The following is a 19602-nucleotide window of genomic DNA, read 5'->3' as shown; positions in this document are numbered from 1 at the left end:
CAGCTGCTCAAAGCCTGGCCAACAGTCACACCATGGTTCTGGCCAGCAAGGCCCCCTTTCTGGCAGCACAAGCTACTGCTGCATGCTCCACACCATTTTTTTCAGTGGCCCAGTGTCAGAAAAACACTCACCACGCTAAAAATTAGCAGCACGGTGAATGGGTGCACATATGCCGTGTGCAGTTCGCAGCTCTTCAAACTGTTTTGAGGTGCCACAAACTGCACATGCATGCTTGTCAGGATGCACTCAAAGTGTTTGTGATGGTATTAAACCTACAATAAAAGTAGTCATTAAAGAAGTTAATAATCTTGATTTGCTTAAAAAAAAGACCAAAAAACCAAAAACATATCCAACTCTTTAAAAAGCAATACACCATGATTTGGCAGAATAATGGCCTTTAACAATTTAGCAGGTCTTAATAATAAAATACTTCTACCTTCTAAAGTATCTATAATCAGGGATGGTTTCTGAAAGCTGTATTTAAAGCTGCTGCCTGTCACTGGAGGAATAAAAAGCTCTAGCCAATCAGTTCTATAGTGATACAAGTTTCATTTTATTTGCTTCAGTAATGGATGTGATCATTGAATGTAGTTATGAAACAACTACAAGTTCTTACTGGTTGTAACATGAATCTAATTCCAGTAAGAAAATGAATGCCCCCAGGTGTATAATATCATTGTAGCAACTGAACTGCAGTAGCAATCCTAACTTCTTGCCTTGTTTCAATACAGCAAAAGTTGTGTTAACCAGCACTTTATTAGCTGGAAAACTCTATTAACTGGCATCCAAGGGACGCGGCAAAAGCGAAACTGGAAGTACCACTCCGGGTTTCGTCGCCGCTGAGAGCAGAGTTCTTGCCACTTCTTCGGCCCACAGCCCAGGGCAAAACAGCCTAAGTGGGGCAAAGCAGCCTGCACAGGGCCCCCTTCCCTGTCCCCCGGCACACTGATGCTGGGGAGTACACCAGACGGCACACATTTGATTAACTGGCATCCGGTAGATATTTGATTAATCGGCATCCCCCATTCCCAGGGGATGCCAGATAACAGAGCTTTTACTGTACCTTGTTTAATGGCTTGCATGGAGTAATGCAAAGCAAAAAAAAAAGATGAGCATGCAGTATCAATGGCTAGGGATGGTCCAGTCAGGTTAAATGTGTATGAAATCCTGTTAGCAGCTATGCTCATTGCTGTGCCAGTTCCATCATAATGATTTATTTCTGTTACTGCTCTGCTTGTTAAGATCTCATAGTCTCGATTCATTAGACCTGTAAAAACAGCAGGCATATGTCATGTCAGCACAAGAGATTAAACAGATACTCAGATCTAAAATTGGTGATATTCCTTGCTCTCCTATTTTTTACTTATACCACTTTACATGAACTCACAGTGAAACTCTAGTTTACTAAAGTCAATGGCAAAATTCTCAAGAGCAAAAAAACCAGAACCAGCATTTTGCCATTACATACATATTTGGCACTTGAAACTTGCATCCAAATATTAAATGACGTTTCTCAGGGAAAGTTGCACTAGTTTAACTGATGATGCACTTTAATTGTTTTAGTTAAATTCAGGTGATGTCTTATGTAGACATCCTTCCTTCAGTTTTAGACTGGCATATTTTGGTTCAACTTAAACTGATCCTTAGTTTTCTTAACTTAGACCACAATAAGCCCAATTAAAACTAGATTAAGACTGTCCATACAGCTTCTTGCACCAATTTAGTTGCATTGCCTTAAGTGTGATTTTTTTTTTGTTTGTTTGTTTTGTTTTCAAATGAGTACAGCTTTCTCATTTAACCAAGTCATTAAATGCTCAAATGTGACTTGGCTCTATGTAAACAAGTGGGAAAGTAAGGTCCTAAAGAACCATTCCCAACTCCAGCATAGTCATACAGGATTTACCTGGCATCTGGGACATAAGCTATCATGGGCCAGTGACAAAGCTGCACAACTCATACCCTCCTGTGAGCAAAATATCCTTAATCAACATCATTATACTGACAAAAGTTTGTCCTGGCTTAATTTATGCATATAAATTCATAATCAGCTAGTTAGATAATGTGAGATCCTTTGTACACATAGGGCACATGTACACAAGACACTTAACTGAGAAGTAGCATAGTTTACTGTGCAATAAGCATGGGTGTCTACATGTGAACATGCTCAATGTTAGGGTGACAGTATTTGGGTCTTGGGGAACACTGCATTTGCAGCTGAATACAAGGCTATAGCCTGTGGCCCAGCAAAGCTGCTAACCACAAGGCAGAATGATATATTAAAAATAACATTGCAAGACGCTTAGGCAAGCATTTTCCTAATAATGTGATAGTGTGTAGGACATATGACTCATTATGTAAAAGGAACAAGATGCAGCCCACCAGCTATCGTTAGGAGATAAGCAGAAGCAAGACCTTGGAGATGGTGAAGTAATCAGCAAGAAACGGCAAGTGACCGAAGGAAGCAGAGGTCAAAGTCTTAGCTATGTGCTCATAGCAAAAAAGCATGTAAATAAGTAAAATGCATAGGTAAGTCCATGCTAATGAAATAAACAGTAAGCAGAGGTGGAGCTTGAGACAGGAGAGAATATGGGTGGAACAGAGGAGGGACAAAAGTGGAGTAAATGTTAATGAGCATGAACCAAGGTGTATAAGTGTGGAAAAAATGAATGTTCAGCACGGCTCCCCAGTTTGTTGGAGCTAGCCCGAAGCCGTCTCCATTTTGAATAAAGCTGCTGATGAGCAATGTGTGCAGGTGATGTGTGATGGCATTGATCTGTTGTCTCCCTAGTTGTTGGGCATCGCATGGAGTCGAGGTCTAACACTTACTACACAGTAAAACTTGCTAATCATTATTTTTTTTTTATTAGTAATGGTGCAGTAGCACTCATGTAGATGCCTTACACCAGGGTGTGGGAGACTGCTCTCTAACCCCAGAAGTTGTCTGCTGCCAGGGCAGGCTCTGCCTCTGGAGTCTGGGTGGGGACTATGTCCCCCTGCCCTGGCAGCAGGGAGCTCCAAGGCCCCCGCTCTGAGATTGAGATCGGGGCATGGGGGCTGGGAGATCCTCAACTCCCAGTGCCAGCTCCATGGTCATGGGGCCAGTGCTGGGAGATCTTTATCTCCCAGTGCCAGCTCCACCATCGTAGAGTCAGCACTGGGAAATCCTTATCTCCCAGCACCAGCTCTATGACAGTGGGGCTGGTGCTGGGACATAAGGATCTTCCAGTGACAGCCCTGCAATGAGGAGCTGGCACTGGGAGCTCCCTGCTGACAGGGGCTGGGGACCCTGTTTCCCACCCACCTCCACACTTACAGACCTGAGCAGGGAATAAGCTCCCCAGCCTGTTCCCTGCCTAGCTCCCTGCTCATGTATCTGAATGGGGACAAGCTCCCCAGCCTGCACCCTGCAATTGCAGAGCAGGGGCTGGAAACTGTCTTGGTCAGAGGCAAGTTCCAGCCACATGCCCTGATTGGGTGATTGAGGCTTGGGGCTGGGAAAGACCTGCAGAGGTGGGGTAGGTCCCAGCCCCCTGCCCCAATCTGCCAGTGGGGCAGCTAACAGAGAGCTAGCTGCTAGCTGCCCCACTGGAGAATCAGAGCCAGGGGCTGGGACCTGCCCCTCCCCTGTAGCTCTTTCCAAGTCCCCTTCCCCTAATTGGGGAGCCAGGAGCTCTCTGCCCCAGCAGAAGGCAGCCCCTGGGGCAGGGTGTAATGTCCCAGCCCTGTCCAGGAGACAGCTGTCTCCTGGCCCGTTGCTCCCTGCCAGCCCCTGGGCTAGCACTGAGAGAGAGCCTAGAGCTCTACCTGGTGGTGGCAGGGGCCCCCTGCAGGGCCCCAGGAAGCAGAAGCAGTTTGCTGCCATTAGCAGCAAATCTGTTCCCCCTTCCCTGCATGTGTAGATCCCTGCCCAGGAGTGTTTACTCATGAGTAAACTAATCCTGGATCAAATGTATATGTAGATGTGCCCAGAGTAAGCAGCACTGTTCATAGCATATTAGCTTTACATCACATTCAGGAAGTTTTTCGAAATAGCACTCTAACAAAGAGCAGTTTAAGAATAGAACATATCTTACCAATGAAAACCCCTGTTTTGGTGCCACTGATGGTTTCTGTAGCAATTCCTGCATCTTCCAGTGCTCTGTAAGTGCATTCCAGGAGTAACTTGTGTTGAGGGTCCATACGTTCAGCTTCCAGATCATTAATTCCAAACATTTTGTTGTCAAATGTGTTAAAACTGAGAAGTACAAACCAGGAGATGATTCGATTCATAAAATATGCACTGCTAAAGAGTTACCTTTTAATAGTTTCACGTTCATTTATAATTTCATGGTAAGCTAATGTGGGAGCTGCCAGTCCACTACTGCATACAAATTAAGTGTCTATGGGTTGGTCTCTTCTTTTAAAGATCTAAAACAGCAGTCCAGCTACTCTGCACTTCAAGTTATGAGTCCAATTGTGGAAGCTTTTCCTCGCACAATTATTCCATTAATATCAGTAAGACTAAATACTAGGGCAGTCAAACGATCAACAAGTTTGATCTTGATTAGTTGTGCAATTTTAAAAAATTAGTTGCAATTAATCACAATTCTAATTCTACAGCTAAAAACTCAATTATGCACAGGAATACTCAAAATTATGCAAAATTACGCAGGTACATTGTACAGTTGAAGGGTAGGGGTGGGGTATGTGTGTGGGTGAGAGTTTGTGAAGGTGTGGGAGGCTGTGTCTGTGGGGACTGGAGCCCAGGGAGGAGGGACCTCCACACGCCCTGGCAGGATGCAGGGTACTATGGGTCAGGAGTGAGGGGCAGCAGCAGGGCTGGGGGTCTGTGGCTTGGAAATGAGGGGCAAGGGCAGAAACAGGGCACGGGCAGATCACTGTCCCCTGACACAATCACATTACTCCCACCCCCTGATAGGTGTCCTCTTTTATGGAACTGGAAACCTGGTAACCCTAAGAGCAGTGCCCAGCAAATAAGTCTGTGGAAGCAAGGGGGTTGTGGCAGATCAAGGCCCCCACAGTGAGGGAGGGAGTGGGATAGGGTCAGGGGTGAATGGGACCCTGGGGTCAAGGTGGGTCATGGGAGAGAGCCATGGGTGGCTCATCTGTGGCAAGGGGGGGGTGCAGCTCCCCACCACTGTGTGCACCCCAGGGGGAGGCATGGGGAGTATGTGCCCCCTGGATTTGTGCATAGGGCAGAGGCAGGCTGCCTGCTGCGGGCTAGGGCTCTGCACCCCGCTGCTTTTGCCCTGGGAGTTGCATGCTGGCCATGCCGCGCTTCCTGCCTGCCTGGCAGCAGGAGGTACAGCATGTCATCATCATGCAGCTCCTGGGTCAAAGGCAGCAGGGCACAGAGCCCCAGCCTGCAGCAGGCAACCTGCCTCTGCCCCACACACAAATCTGGGGGGCACATGCCTACTCTGGGAGTGTGCGCAGCAACAGGGAGCCATGTTCCCCAACCCTTCACCCTTGGACGAGCCACCCACAGCTCCATCCCATGACTTGCCCCAGCCCCAGGATCCCATTCACCCCAGCCCCTGCCCCACTGCCTCCCTCACCATGAGGGGCCTCAATCTGCCCCCTACCCCTTCTCTCTCCTCCCAGCCATTCCGCTCCACAGACTTAGCTGCTGGGCACTGCTCCACATGCCACTGGGCTGCATTTCTGGCTGTATGCATGCTCCAGCTGTGTGCCTGCACACAGCATCCCAATATGGCACCAATATATCGGTGGACCTCTTGTATGCGTGTATCTTTCTGTGTGTCTGAGTATGCCCCTCCCCTTCCTGCTGCAGCAGCCCAGAGCTTGCACCTGGGTTGCCCTGCAGTCTTCTGCACTGCCACTGCTATCCCACTGGGTGGCCCAGAGATAGTGGTGATGGTGATGGAGCAGAGCCCAGGCGCAGGTTCCAAAACCATGTCTGCAATTAACTAATTAAAAAAATTAATGCAAGAGCCAATTAGCACATTAAGTGCACATGTTAACAATTCATTGACAGCCCTACTAAATACATTAGTAAATGTTGGCAGGATTCAGTTTGGTGTAGTGTGATCTCTGTCAACAACTTTTAAATATATCTTCTTCTAAATTATATTTAAGGAGACTGTGGGCCCAGCCCTACTCTCTTAAATGAGTGCAAATAGGGCGAGACCAAATATTTTGAAGTGAAATGTATTTTTAACGAAATGAGCAAAAAACGTTTTTACACACACACACACACACACACACACACACTAAATATACTTTCATCTTTGCATAAAGTGTCTTTTAAAGTGGCCCCATCACTTACAAACATTTAGGGTCCAATCCTACAAACCCTTATTTATACAAGTAATCCTTATTCCCAGGAGTGATCTACTGAAGGAGATGGCATGTGAATATGAATAGGAGCTTGTGGCAATGGAACTCAAGTGAAATATGGACTTAAACTAAAACAGGTTCAAGTACTTTTTAGCATCTTAGTTTTCATGCTCCTACCCATGAACAACCCACTTTCTCCTTCCTTGGAAAATTCACAACAGAAGGTATATGACAGTAGAGATACAAATGCTCTTTTCTGTCTCGCCATCTCCAAAAATATTAGTCCTTACAACAGTATGTTTGCCAAATAGTTATAGGAATTCACACAAACTAAATTTTAAAAATACATAAAAAGTGAAACTGGTAACAGAAGATCAAAAAAGTAGTAAGAGAAAATTATTTTAAAATATAATTTTATAAGCAATGAGATTTACTAGGTACAGGCTAAACTTCCTTTCCTGAGGCTCCTCTGAACAAAGAACTCAGGTATTTTTTCATAGTTTGACTAATGGTTTAGAGCACAGTAACAGACTTACCTGTCCAGAAGAGCTGCTTGTGTTGTGCATATTTTTCCAGGTTTGTTATCATCTGGATCATACCACTCTTTGGTGTCAAATCTCTCCAGAGGAATTTCTACAGTACAGTTTCTGCCTTCTACTAGTACTTGCCAGAAATTGTCAATTCCTTCACCTGTTGCATGGATAGTTTTTAGAAGCAGATTATATGGTTTTTCACACAAAGCATTTACTAAAAAAGAAACCCTCATTTATAAGTCTAGTTTCTTAAAGTAAGATCTAACTTCTTCTCTTTAAAAAAGTTAAATAAGTAAAGATAAGGAAAATGATTTTTTTTCAGTGATATGGACACTGAAGCTCTGCAAATGAATGGGAATATTTATTCCTCAGACTTACTTTTTAAAAACAATGCTCACAAAATCATGTTTTTATTCCTATTTTGAGAAGTGTTGGAAAATTTGCCAAGACATTAGCTTGAGTCTAACATTGAGGCCTTTGTCACAATGCTATTAGAAGCAACAATATATTAAGTGATTAAAATTCAATATATCATGAGTAGACACAAACTACAACAGAATTCTGGATCATTCATATCTGGGTGGTTCACAGCTCAGTTAATTTGCAGCAGATTGCCAAATTTAGAACAAACCACTCAGCTGGTTGCTTTGACTTTTATTTCAAAGAGTGATTTCTGTGATCAGAGAGCGCTCATCATTAGTTCCACACAACTTATAATAGAAGCAGCAATTCTGAAGCAATTCAGCAGTCCCATGTAGCTATTTGTTGCAATTCTGTATACTCAGATACTTCAAACCAATATCTTTGCAAGGTGGAAGGCGGGGCAGGGTGGCACCTTATAGACCAACTCATTCTGAGATGCATGAGTTTTTGAAGGTTACAGCATACTTCATCAGGTTAGCAATCCAATCCTGCAAAGTAGCTGGGTTCTAGTGTACTTGCTTCTCTGCATAATACCACCTGTATCCCTGTCCACTATATAATCCTACATCTGTAATCCTATCCAACCCTCATCTTCTCTTTTCCCCCTCTTGCTTGTTCTCAGCCTCACTTGTCTATCTGATTGAAGAAGTCTTTTTGGGTTGGGCAAGTTCTGCAAGACAGAACCTGGGTCTTCCTTTGTGCTTATACAGTGCCTAACATAGTGGTTTTCAACCTTTTTTCATTTGTGGACCCCTAAAAAATTGTGAATGGAGGTACAGACCCCTTTGGAAATTTCAAATGGAGGGGTCGACCCCTTTGAATTGTAAGTTTAAATATTCACACACTTTTGTTTGAACATAGTCATCTTTCAGACCCCTTAGATATGGACTCCTGGGGATCCACAGACTATGGATCACAGTTTGAAAACCACTACCTTACAAAATGGATCTGAATTCAAGCACAATTCTGTTGGTGACCCATTGGTACTGGCCCTTTGAAAAGCTGTGGCCTTGTATATACAGAGAAATTGTGCCACTTTACCTAAAATCAGTTAATGAAGTTACACACATGGTAAATGGTTGAGACTTTACCCTTTTTCTTTTCTTACAATCCCATAATGTAGCATTTGTTGTGGTTTTTTTTTCAGAAGTCAGTTTCAGTTGTTTACAAGGTCTGTGTACAGATGTTCAAATGATCTGGGGGAATTCTCCAGAGTTTGTTTTCATAGTAGAAAGACTTACCTGGAGACACCTGAACAGATATTTGAATGTGGAGCCCCTGAAGAGCAGAGAGATTTCTGAGTATCCAGGGGGACCCTGTGAACACATCTCAGCAGGCTCTGCAAGGTCCCTCAGTCTGCTTGGAGAGAGATGGCAGCGGTGCACAGGGCAGCCCTGATTGGCTGACCCAGACTAGTCAGGGTGAGCCTGTGTCTACCTGCAGCTCACTGTGTGGATTGTGAAAGGTGGGGGTGGGTTATATTCCCTGATCAGCTAAAGAAGTAGCATCCAGCCCAAGTAACATACAGTCTCCTTGTGGGGAGTGTAGGAAAAGCACCCTGGGATGCTGGAAGACTATGTTGTGGCTTTTCTCAGAAGAGTAAGTTGTATAGATATTAACTTTCCCAGGAGAACCTGGGTGTGATTTAACTCTGGTTGTTCCTGGGTTATTTTTCTTCTGAACAGGCCATTTTTGCTTTGGAAGACAAATCCTGAAGATTTGTACACTCATGGTTTCTACTGGGAGAGCAGTAACTCTTGCAGGAGACACCAAATGTCTGTACATGGCCAAGGCTTCTGCTTCTTTCTGTGAGTGCAGGCAGCCAAGGTTTGTAGGAGACAGAGTTTGAGTTTCATCTGCCTAGGAAGACAGCTCTATTTGCATAGAGATACATCTGTATTTCATAGATGATGTAATCCCAGAGAAGCTGCAGAAGTGTTTAGTTATCCTTCCACTGATGCCTAACACAAGTTATATGATAGTTGGAACAAGCAGCACTCTTATGTAATGCTAGTCACATTACTCCCTTGTGTACTGCTTGCTATAGAAATAGGTGTGTTTTAACTATAGTAGCCCAATGAGCTGCTAAGCTTTGGCCTGACCTTTGACCTTGACCTTAACAGGTAACAGACTGTAGTTAAGGCCGCCTGACACTTCCCATTATGAAGATCCTGCTTTAGATTGCACATGGCATTGACAACTTTAAAAGAATGAGCCAAAATATTCTATTCTAGATGTCTGCCTCAGCCTGATTCTTTTACTGAAAATTTCAGTAAAATCAGTTCAGCTCATTCCAAGAAAGAAATGAGAGGGAAATGTACTGCTTTACTCATATCAAAATAAATGAGCGAGTGTGCTTTTGATTGCTCTATTACTTTTGTGTCTATTAGAAACTTACCTCCAGGGAAGTTGCATCCTATTCCCACAATGGCAATTTCATCCCCAGGCTCCATGATTTTGAAATTTATTCTTGAGCTGCAGAATATACATACAGAGGTCACAAAATTAAAATGGAATGATGTATTTCTCATTAAATGCAGGTATTAGTATTGAAAATGAACATTCCAAAATACACTGGCCTACACAAAACTGGAATAAATCTCAAGTTTCCTGTGGGCTCTGGTGAGGATGGGATTTACATTACGAAAAGGTGACCAGATTTCTACTGTTCCAATCTGTTTGTTGGCAGGAAAGCTACTTTCTTTGCACCCTGGCACTCAAATCACAAGACTGCACATATATACCCACATGCACACTACCACTTCTTTTTTCATCCTTTCACTCATTTCAACATGTTCAGAAAGACAGAATTGCACATATGCACATACCCACATAAACGACATACCTATTCATACTAACGTGTCTTTCAGTCCCTTTGACAGAAATCAGGATTGAGTTGTACCTTATAGACTGACTAAATCAGGGATGCAACTTTCATAAGCAATAGCTCACTTTATCACATTCTATTCTCTTTCATATCATCTGATGAAGTGAACTATTGCTTACGAAAGCTTATGCATTTCTGATTTAGTAGTCTAAAGCTGAAACTCTACTATACCTTTTGTCTAATTTAAGACTAACATGGCTAACTACCAGTCCCTTTGACAGCAGAGATGTTCAGGAATGGGAAGACCCCTCTTTTATCAGCAAAGCCTTTAGAATTCCTTCCATCCATTTCCTGAGACCAAGATTTAAATGTTAATTCCTATATATACTACTATTACCATTGTGCTGTATCAATGTGTTTTGTTGCTACAGTTCTACTATTCTCTTCATAATCTTATCTGAGTAGGTTCACAAGAATAATACAATGAATAACAGCTACTCAGGGATTATTGTATGTTCCAGTTAAGAGAAAATTTAAACCAGACAAGTCAGATCTGAACTTCTTATCATTGACTTCAGAAGTGCAAGACTGAACCATAATAGGCGTGCATACACGTACCTAAACTTAATACAGGCACATTAAGGTGATTTAGCTGCACATCTACACATGGATGTGCTAATGCTCATTAAGGTACATTAAATTTAGGCACAAATAGCTAAGTTGCATTAGCGCACGTGCAGAAACACTAGCACGCATTAACATGGTGTGTATCCACTGATGCACACAGTGTTAATGCACATTAGCATGTCTACACATGCGGTAATGCAACTTAGGTATTTGCACCTAAATTCAATACTTGCTTTATGCAGGTATCAAATTTAGGCTCACATAGCCTTAAATTGCCATTTTAAAGGCGCATTAAAGGTATGCACTAGGCCTGTATGAAGCAGCTAGTATTCACTTTGGATTCGGCCGATTCACGGGACAGTGATTTGATTCACTATCCTGAATCAATTCGGCTGCCAAATCTCCGAATCACACAGGTCCCATCCCCCACTTGCTATCCCAGCCCTGGCAGTGACTGCCCCACCCACCCCAGCTCCCAGCACTTGGAAAAAAAAGCCCTGACTCACTGACAGGGAGGCAATCCCTGCTGCTCCCCACTGTCCTGTGCTGCATGGGTGGCTCTCCCACAAGGCTCCCGACCCCCACCCACTGTCCCAGCCCCGCCATGTCTGCCCCCCCCCAGCTCCAGGCCCTTAAAAAAAAAAAAAAAAAGCCCTGCCTCACCGGTTCCTGCCAGGTAGGGAGTTGATCTCTGCTACACCACACTGTCCTTCACTGTGTGGGGGGGCTCTGCATGAGCCCCCAGAAGTCCTGAGGCTGCTGCAGCAGCTGGTGAGTCTAAATTTTTTTTTTCTTAATGGGTCAGAGCTGGGGCAAGCAGGGCAGCCATGGGGAAGCTGGGACAGAGGGGGGAGGTCAGGGGTCTCATGGCAGAGCCCCCCATGCAGTGAGAGGCAGTAGGAATCACCCCCACCACCGGGCAGCAACTGGTGAGTCGGCCCTTTTTTTTTAAAGCACCAGGAGCTGGAGCGGGCGGGGCAGCCATGGGGGAGGCTAGGAGAGCAGGCAGCGGGCGGGCAAGCAGGCAGGGGATGGGACCTGACAGGGGTCCCCCATGCTCCCTCCTCCCCCGCCTCCTACTTACCAGCTTGAAGTCTGGGTCCAACTCCCTGCTGCAGCAGGTGGGGACTGCCCAAATCACCAAAGCTCTCTGGATCTTTTCTGAACTGATTCGGAGAGCTTCAAATTGATTCAGACCTTTTAATTGGTCCCCTGATTTGATTCAGATTCAGAGATTTGGCAACCGAATTGGGCCAAATCTCTTCCAAACTGAATCAGCACCCAAAGCTTCACACAGCCCTATTGTGCAAGTGTAGACATGTGCCCGTAATGTGCCTTAAAAATAGCAATTTTATGCTCAGCCTGCTTAAGAGAAGTGTGTGTAGACATGCCTGGTGATTACACTTCTTCCTTGCACCAAGTCTTGTTCCTGCCTTTTCTCCCCTTCATTTTCCTGTGTAGAAAACCACCTCAGTTCTGTTTCTCCTCCAGTAGCCATTTTCTTCCTTTGCTTTGTCCTTGTTATCATATGCTTTTATGAGTCAACCTCTTTGCAGGGCAGTCTACCCGCCTGGTCCCCTTTTTTCAGCAGGCGTCTACAGTGTCTGCAAATCTCAAATTGTCCATGCAGTCTCCTGCCCTTCATCATGCACTCAAATCTCTGCCTAAACTCTACCATCATCCCCATGTGAGTCTCTAGTCCTTAGCTATTCTCTTCTGAGAGTTCTACCAGGTGACAACCCCGTATGTAAAGAGCTTCTGCCAAGTGTCAGCTAAAGGATAATGTTCATCCTGTAGCTTCTGCATTGACATCTTTGCTTTCTCTGCAACTTTTCAGGTCACCTCCACTGCTGTGTCTACTGCCATGATCAAGTTCTCTTCCTTTTCCCCACCTTTAATGAAAGAAGGAAAAATATCCCCCAAACTCCCGTGAGAATTTCCCTGCTCATTTCCCTTCCTGATCCCTGGATGTTTGACCAGGTGCAGCCTTATTAAGGCTTAGCAGTTAACTATCTGTCAACACTGATCCTCTTAACATTATCAGTTGCACATCTCTGTCCTCCCCACAACATTCCCCCAAACTGACTGTAGGCTACAAGCCACAACCAAACAAACCACCAAGCAACAGACAAACAAACACAGTCATTAACCCAAAGAACAAGGACTGCTCCTTCCTCACCCAAGGACACATCCCACTCAACCACTCTTATTTATTGCTCCCTATTTGCTGGCTCCTATGGTTGCTGGCCACTTGGCTCTTAAGCCTTTTGTCTAAGTCATCCTTTCTACCTTGTCAAGGCTCAACAGTTAATTGCTCACCTGATGAAACCAAATGTAGGAAACTTCCTTCACAACATCAGCTGTAAGGCCTCAATCCTAGTCAAACACACACAGAATCTATAGTACTGGTGCCAGTGGAGCCATATGAATAATTGATTTTTCAGTTTGCTGTCACTTCCAGAGCACTGAAAATAATTTGTCTCTAGTGGATCCTAAATTTTCTTTTTTCTTTTTTTTTTTTTTTTTAAATTGTCAATAAATGAAAAAGCCAAGGAGAATTTTGCTTCAGGTCAAATGAAACACCTCATTTTGGATCTGAGCAATTTTGAAGTTTTTATAGTTTTAAATAAAAATGATGGAAATCTATTAACTGAATGTCCATTTAAAATGAAAAATTGTAATGCTTTATATAAATGTTTAAATTAATGTGCTTGACATTTTTTTAATCACACAAACTACTAGAAAAGCCTAGACAAATTCAATAAGTGTCTTGGTGTCACCAAATCTCCATATTTTGCTGGAAAATGTTTTGGCAGTACCTGCTAGAATTTCATTGCCAGCTGCTGCATGTAGCTTTCAGAAATCTGGCCAGAGCAGTCATTCTGAATTTATTTCAAGGATGAATGCTGGATTTCTAGTAAAAAAAAAAAAGGTTTATTTTTAAACTTTACAACCATGAAATCAATGCAAATGTTGATGACTTTGGATTATAAAACAATTTTATAAAAATCTGACCTCAGATTCTTGATTCAGTTTATACCAGTTTAAACAGAGTTAGAAAAGCTAATAGTCTTATTATCAGAAAGATTTTTAATTGCTGTAATGTAATGACAGCATATGTAAATAAGCAGTATATGAATAATTGCAATGGCAATCAGCAGCCCCCCTATTAAACATATGGATGTAGATTTCAATGTATGTAATATTCTTCTAAGTCACATATATTGTTTTTACCTTGATTCATTCTTCCTCAATGGTGTTAAAATGCTGAGTTTTCTCTAAAGCCTTTATATAGTCTTCTGAGGGTTTAATATTCAATTAATCTCCACTATAGGATGAACAAATATTAAAACACTTTTAAAGAAGAAAAACCAAAGTTGAATTAGTGACTGAAGTTCAAACTATTGATTTAAAGAGATCATTCCTGAACGGGTCTATGTTTAACACTCTCTAAATTATCTACAGCTAAAATAAGAAATGAAATCTGTGTATTATCTAATACTTAACCATACTAAAATACAAACTAACCCATAATGTGCTCTGTACTTAAGAAACTGACTGTTAAATACCTCTGTCTTAAAAGTACTAAATCAAGGCTGTCTGTCCTTTATCTCAGCTAATTTAAATACAGGCAGTCCTTGACTTAACAATTTTTTGAGTTCTGATGAATGGCACTTACAACCTTTATAAATTTACACCGTTTCGAGGTTCCAACACTGGTTTCAACCTTATGACATTCGACAAAGGTGCCTCCAGCTTGTAAGTCTGTTATGGTGGAGGAGGGGGGGAGAAAGGGCGTGGCGGGGTGGGACAGGGGCCAGAGCATAAGCTACCCAGCCAGGGGGAGCAGGGGGGGGCAGCTCCCACCACTGTATGCCTCTGGTCCAGGAGTGACTTGTCCGATGGCTTTCACTGCTGCTCCTGCCACCAGTCCAGGAGGACCTGGTGGGGGTGCTCCCAGATCTACATGGGGTAGGCAGGGCTGTGCTGGGCTGCATTCTGGGCAAGAGGTAGAAGGCGCTGGGAGTGGGGGCTATACCCTCCTGCTGCTTGCCCAGCAGCCCCAGCCCCAGCCCCAGCCCCAGCCCCAATCACTTCTTCGCTGCAGAGGTGTTGATCTGCCCCACCACACCCCTTCCTTGCCCCCTCACCCACCACAACATACTTACTAGCTGGAGGCACCTGTGTCGAGCATCATAAAGGAACCAATCCCCTTTTTGTAACATTGTTTCTATGGGAAAATTGGTTCCGAGTTATGACGTTTCGACTTAACATGTGGTTTTCAGGAACCAATTGTGTAATAAGTCTGAGGACTGCCTGTATTATTTAAAGACATACATTGCCACTGTATGTGTACCATTTGAAAAAAATCTTATATAAACTGAAATATTTTTGTTTGAGAAGAAAGCTGCTCATCTTTACTCTGAAGTTGGATTTCAAACTTGCAAATAAAGCTTTGTTAAAAGAGAAATTTGAAATTGCATTTCATTAGAGTTCCATTTGAAGGTTAAGAAAAACAACTTTAATTTTTGTTTTTATAAAAAGAACCAAATACTGCTGGAATGTCTAGAATGAGTTCCTCCCTATTGTATATTTAATCACTTCCCCACCTACTTTTCCATAAACCACTGAAATTGAACTTACTCTTCCTACCTGTTTTTGGTTCATAATGAAAACGTATTATTGAATGGACATATTTAAAATCACATATTGTTAATTTAAGCCCTGAACTTGTGATCACAATCTTTCCAAAAAAGGAAAAAAACCAGGACATATAGAGCAAATTTACCTGAATCTAAGACAATTTTGAATTTTAAATAACTCCTTCAATTAAATTCTATTTGTGGAATTTATTAATTTCTTATAATTTTCCACATACAGAATCTAATTAGTGGAAGATGGTCTTAAATCTATCCCCCACAACTGCTCTGGAGGGAAAAATAGTGGCGGGCATGAGGGCCAGACCCCTACCAATGCTCCCATGTCCCTTTTCCCCTTCTGCCTTCTACCTGCTATGTAACCCCCCATGTGCCTCTCCATGCCAGTCCTGCTCCATGCCACTGGCTGCCCTCTGCCTACCGCCCTTGCCCCCCCATATGTCTGCCCCCTGGAAGTCCCTCCTCTTGTCTCCAGAAGTACTCCTTTTGGGAGCAGGGGGCTTGCCATCTTAGAACTGGAAATGGCCCTCCTCCCTACCCTCCTCTGCTGCTGAGTGCTTCAGAGCTAGAGCAGAGCTGTAGTGTAGAGCATGTACCCCTGGGGCTCAGAGATTGCACTGTGTCCCACAGCTGCCAGGATCCAGCATCTGCAGCTGTGAGGTGCTGCCAGGGCTGAGAGTCCCCAGTCAGTTGCCAGAGCTCCCAGTTGCAGGGGAGACCCTGCTACAGGTGTAAAATGGAGCTCGATAGCAGCCAGCTGTAATGTTAGTACACATTTTTAGGTCTAACTTTATGACTAGTTGGAATTTTTATGATAGGTATTTTGCATTTGTAGCTTGTCTCACTTAACTGCACAATTCATCAATTTATTGTGCAATATCTGTAACATGTAGAGGGGGCTTATCATACTGCAATCACTTTTGTGACTGCAATGTATAATATCCTATGGAGCAGAATTCATAGTCATTATTTGAAACTAATCAAGAATTCTATTATTTATAGGGGTCACCATTATTTTTTTAATAATTACCAGTTGTAAGCAATTAATGCTACAGCAGTATTTCTAGTACAAGTAGTAAAGAGAACTGGGCTTAATCCTGTATTGTGGCAGTTTTGCCTTAGATTTAAAAAGTGAACTTAACCTAGCTAATAACTCTTCTGGAATTTAACTAGGATGTCTCCCTGCCCAAAGATAGGATAAACTATATTTAAACCACTCCTCAGAGATGTTTGTTTAACCAGGTCTTATTAATCAGTAATCATCACCAACGATGGAGATTCCACAGCCTCCCTAGACAATTTATTTCAGTGCTTAACTATCTAAGGTTTTCCAGTACCTAACCAAATCTCCCTCCCTATAATTGAAACCAATTATTTCTCGTTCTTATGCAATGAACAGGAAGAACAGCTTATATCCTCCCTTGTTGCAGCAGCCTTTTACATACTGGAAAGTTTTTACTCTTTTCAAATACTATACTAATAGTTGTTACTCTTTTCAAATAGTATCATAACACCAATGTTCTTTCAGCCCTCTGGAACTTCCACAGGCTTCCAAGACTTACTGAAAGTCAACATAATATAGGTTCCCTCAACCTGCTTTTTTAAAACTATTGGAAGTAAGTTACCTGAATTTAAAATGTTTAGCTTGAGTGGCGGCTACTAAACATTTTCCTTAGATACCGTTCGAATGGACAGTATTGCTTCTTCATTTTCATGATATGTGTATTTTATTTAGCTTTTCCCAAATATTTCGACGAAATTATTATATATATATATATATACACACACATACATACACACACACACACACATACACACACACACACACACACAGAGAGAGAGAGAATATTTCTGCCTTTAATGCCTTATAATTGACAATTTATCATGTCTGTCAATACCATAGTTAAAACTCCATTTGCTCCTAATATTCTTCAAAAATCTTCTTATTGTCCTTTATTTTCCTGGATGTAGATTTTTTCCTGGTTTCTGTGTGTTTTACTTATCAACTTTTTGTTACCTAAATTCTAATTTATGTTCATTGATGTAATCTTCCACATTTCTTGCCTTTGTATGTATAGTTTATTATAAGTAACGTTGTACATCAATACTTAATGAAATTGCACACTAAATATTTAACTGAATGCCTATGAGCATAAAGTATCATCAGTAGATGTATAGATTAATCCAGGGGTGGGAAAAATACAGCCAACGGGCCAGACGCGGCCCGCCAGGCCATTCCATCTGGCCCGTGGGGCCCCTAAAAAATTTAGAAAATTAATATTTATCTGCCCCTGGCTGCCTGTCATGCAGCCCTCACTGGCTTGCCAAAACTCAGTAAGCGGCCCTCTGCCCGAAATAATTGCCTGCCCCTGGATTAATCAGATATCCAGAGAGTTAATAATATACACACAAAGGAGCAAGAAACATCTATCTATTTGCACACACATTATACCCATACGTTCACATATCTTGGTATAATATATGATTTCAGAAAACACAAAAACATAAGTGTAGCCACACCATATATACATCCCCATATCCATGCCTGTATGACCATGTACTGGTACCCCAGAAGTAACAGGCATCAGACTTCCCTGTTGCCAAAAGGCTTCCTAGGTTGCCATTTTAGGAGGTTAGCAAAGCAAACCGATTAAGACTTACCACTGATTTCTCTAAGCTTCTGCATAGTCCTTAACAGCTCTAACTATAACAAAAGGAAGAGACAGACAAAATATGCATGGGAAAACAGCTATTTATAAGTACTTAGACAAACAGCAACGTGAGCTGAATACCTTATATGGGCTGTCCCTCTCTGGTCTCAGAACTCCCCCAGACACACCCCGAAAGGTTAGCACAGACTTAAGCAACATGTCAACAAATCAAGAAGTACTTATTTGTTTGGAACACTCAATCTCTCCCATCTGGGACCAAAGAGTAACCCTAAGGCATCTGTGGTAACTCGTGAAAGGCCAGCAAACACAACAAAGCAGCAGAGAGATTCCTGAACTATTCTAGTGGCTCTTTTTTCAAGAAGAGGGGTAGAGATAGCATACAGAGCTTTCAGTAGTGTTCTTTAGTGTTTCTATATCTTTGATTTTTTTTCCTCATTGAGTAGGTACGTTTTATTCAAGTTTTAACATAACAGTGGTAAACAATTGAGGTAAGAAATGCATTCTTTTCCTGTAAACAATAATTTTTTCATATAGAAAGCAAAAAAAGTGTAAACTGTATTATGCATGAAGGTTTATTCTGTTTCTCTCTGCTTCATTTGTAGTTTCTGCTGTGAACCTTCTGCATCCTCTCTTATTTAGTGTCTTAACACCTTCATTTCCCTACCACACCCACCAACAGTCTTGTTCTGACAAAAGTTAATATCCAACAACTAATTATAGATACAAATGAATCAGCAGACTCACCTCTTGTTTTTATAGTTTCACAGTTGGTAGGGTCAGAAGGGACCTGAGCAGATCATCAAGTCCAACCCCCTGCCTTGGCAGGAAAGAGTACAGGGGTCAAATGACCCCTGCAAGGTGTTCATCTAGCCTCCTTTTAAAGACCCCCAGGGTAGGAGCGAGCACCACTTCCCTTGGAAGTTGGTTCCAGATCCTAGCCGCCCTGACTGTGAAGTATGAGTAAAGCTTTATGCTGGAGTCTGCTTGGTAGAAAGAACCTTAGTTTTAAGGTTTCTCTCTAACTTCTCAGCATTTGTGTGTTAAGATATGCCAACACAAAAACAGCTGCACCAAACTAAGTAAACTGTCTGGTATGGGGATGCCCTGTAGTGCTGCAAAGAGAGAACAGTGTCCTTTAGCTGCAGAATTCCTTAGAAATCAGTGTATTATTCTCTCACTAGGGCTGTGCAAAGCTTTGGCAGCCAATTTGATTCGGAGGAGATTCAACCCAATTCAGCAGCTGAATCTTCAAATCTGAATTGAAAGGTCCAAATCGAATCAGAAGCCTCTGAATCGATTTAGAAAAGATTCGGCACCACTTCGGAGATTTGGCCATAGACTAAACAGGCAGCAGTCCTCACCACATTGGACACAGCTGCCTCCAGCTGGTAAATCTGTTGTTGTGGGTGGATAGGGGAGGAAAAGGGGGTGGGGGAGGGGAAAGGGAAAGGATTGGGGCTGGGGCTGAGACAAGCTGCCCAGCGGGGGAGGTGGGGTGTGGCAGTGTTGTGAGCAGGGGCTCTGCCCTGCTGCCACTTGCCCAGCTGGGGCAGGGGGAGCCG

At 42.9% G+C, this 19602-nt stretch overlaps 1 protein-coding gene across 1 annotated transcript in view; it reads right to left on the bottom strand.

Annotated features, from left to right (window-relative positions):
- LOC102387846 (highly reducing polyketide synthase SAT13-like) overlaps positions 1–18085 on the bottom strand; it is a 31370-nt gene extending 13285 nt beyond the window's left edge. Inside the window, exons 1-6 of the mRNA XM_025204393.1 lie at positions 18030–18085; positions 13530–13624; positions 9655–9731; positions 6837–6990; positions 4074–4234; positions 1064–1267 (exon numbers count right to left, since the gene is read on the bottom strand). Of these exons, the coding sequence (XP_025060178.1) occupies positions 1064–1267; positions 4074–4234; positions 6837–6990; positions 9655–9709 (574 nt within the window). The 5' untranslated portion in view covers positions 9710–9731; positions 13530–13624; positions 18030–18085. The remainder of the gene's footprint in view (positions 1–1063; positions 1268–4073; positions 4235–6836; positions 6991–9654; positions 9732–13529; positions 13625–18029) is intronic.
- Positions 18086–19602: the final 1517 nt, after the last annotated feature.

This window comes from Alligator sinensis, unplaced genomic scaffold (assembly GCF_000455745.1).
Source record: "Alligator sinensis unplaced genomic scaffold, ASM45574v1 scaffold309_1, whole genome shotgun sequence".
Lineage (NCBI taxonomy): Eukaryota > Metazoa > Chordata > Crocodylia > Alligatoridae > Alligator > Alligator sinensis.
The sequence above is the reverse complement of the archived record's forward strand: the minus strand, read 5'-3'. Positions and strand labels throughout refer to the sequence as shown.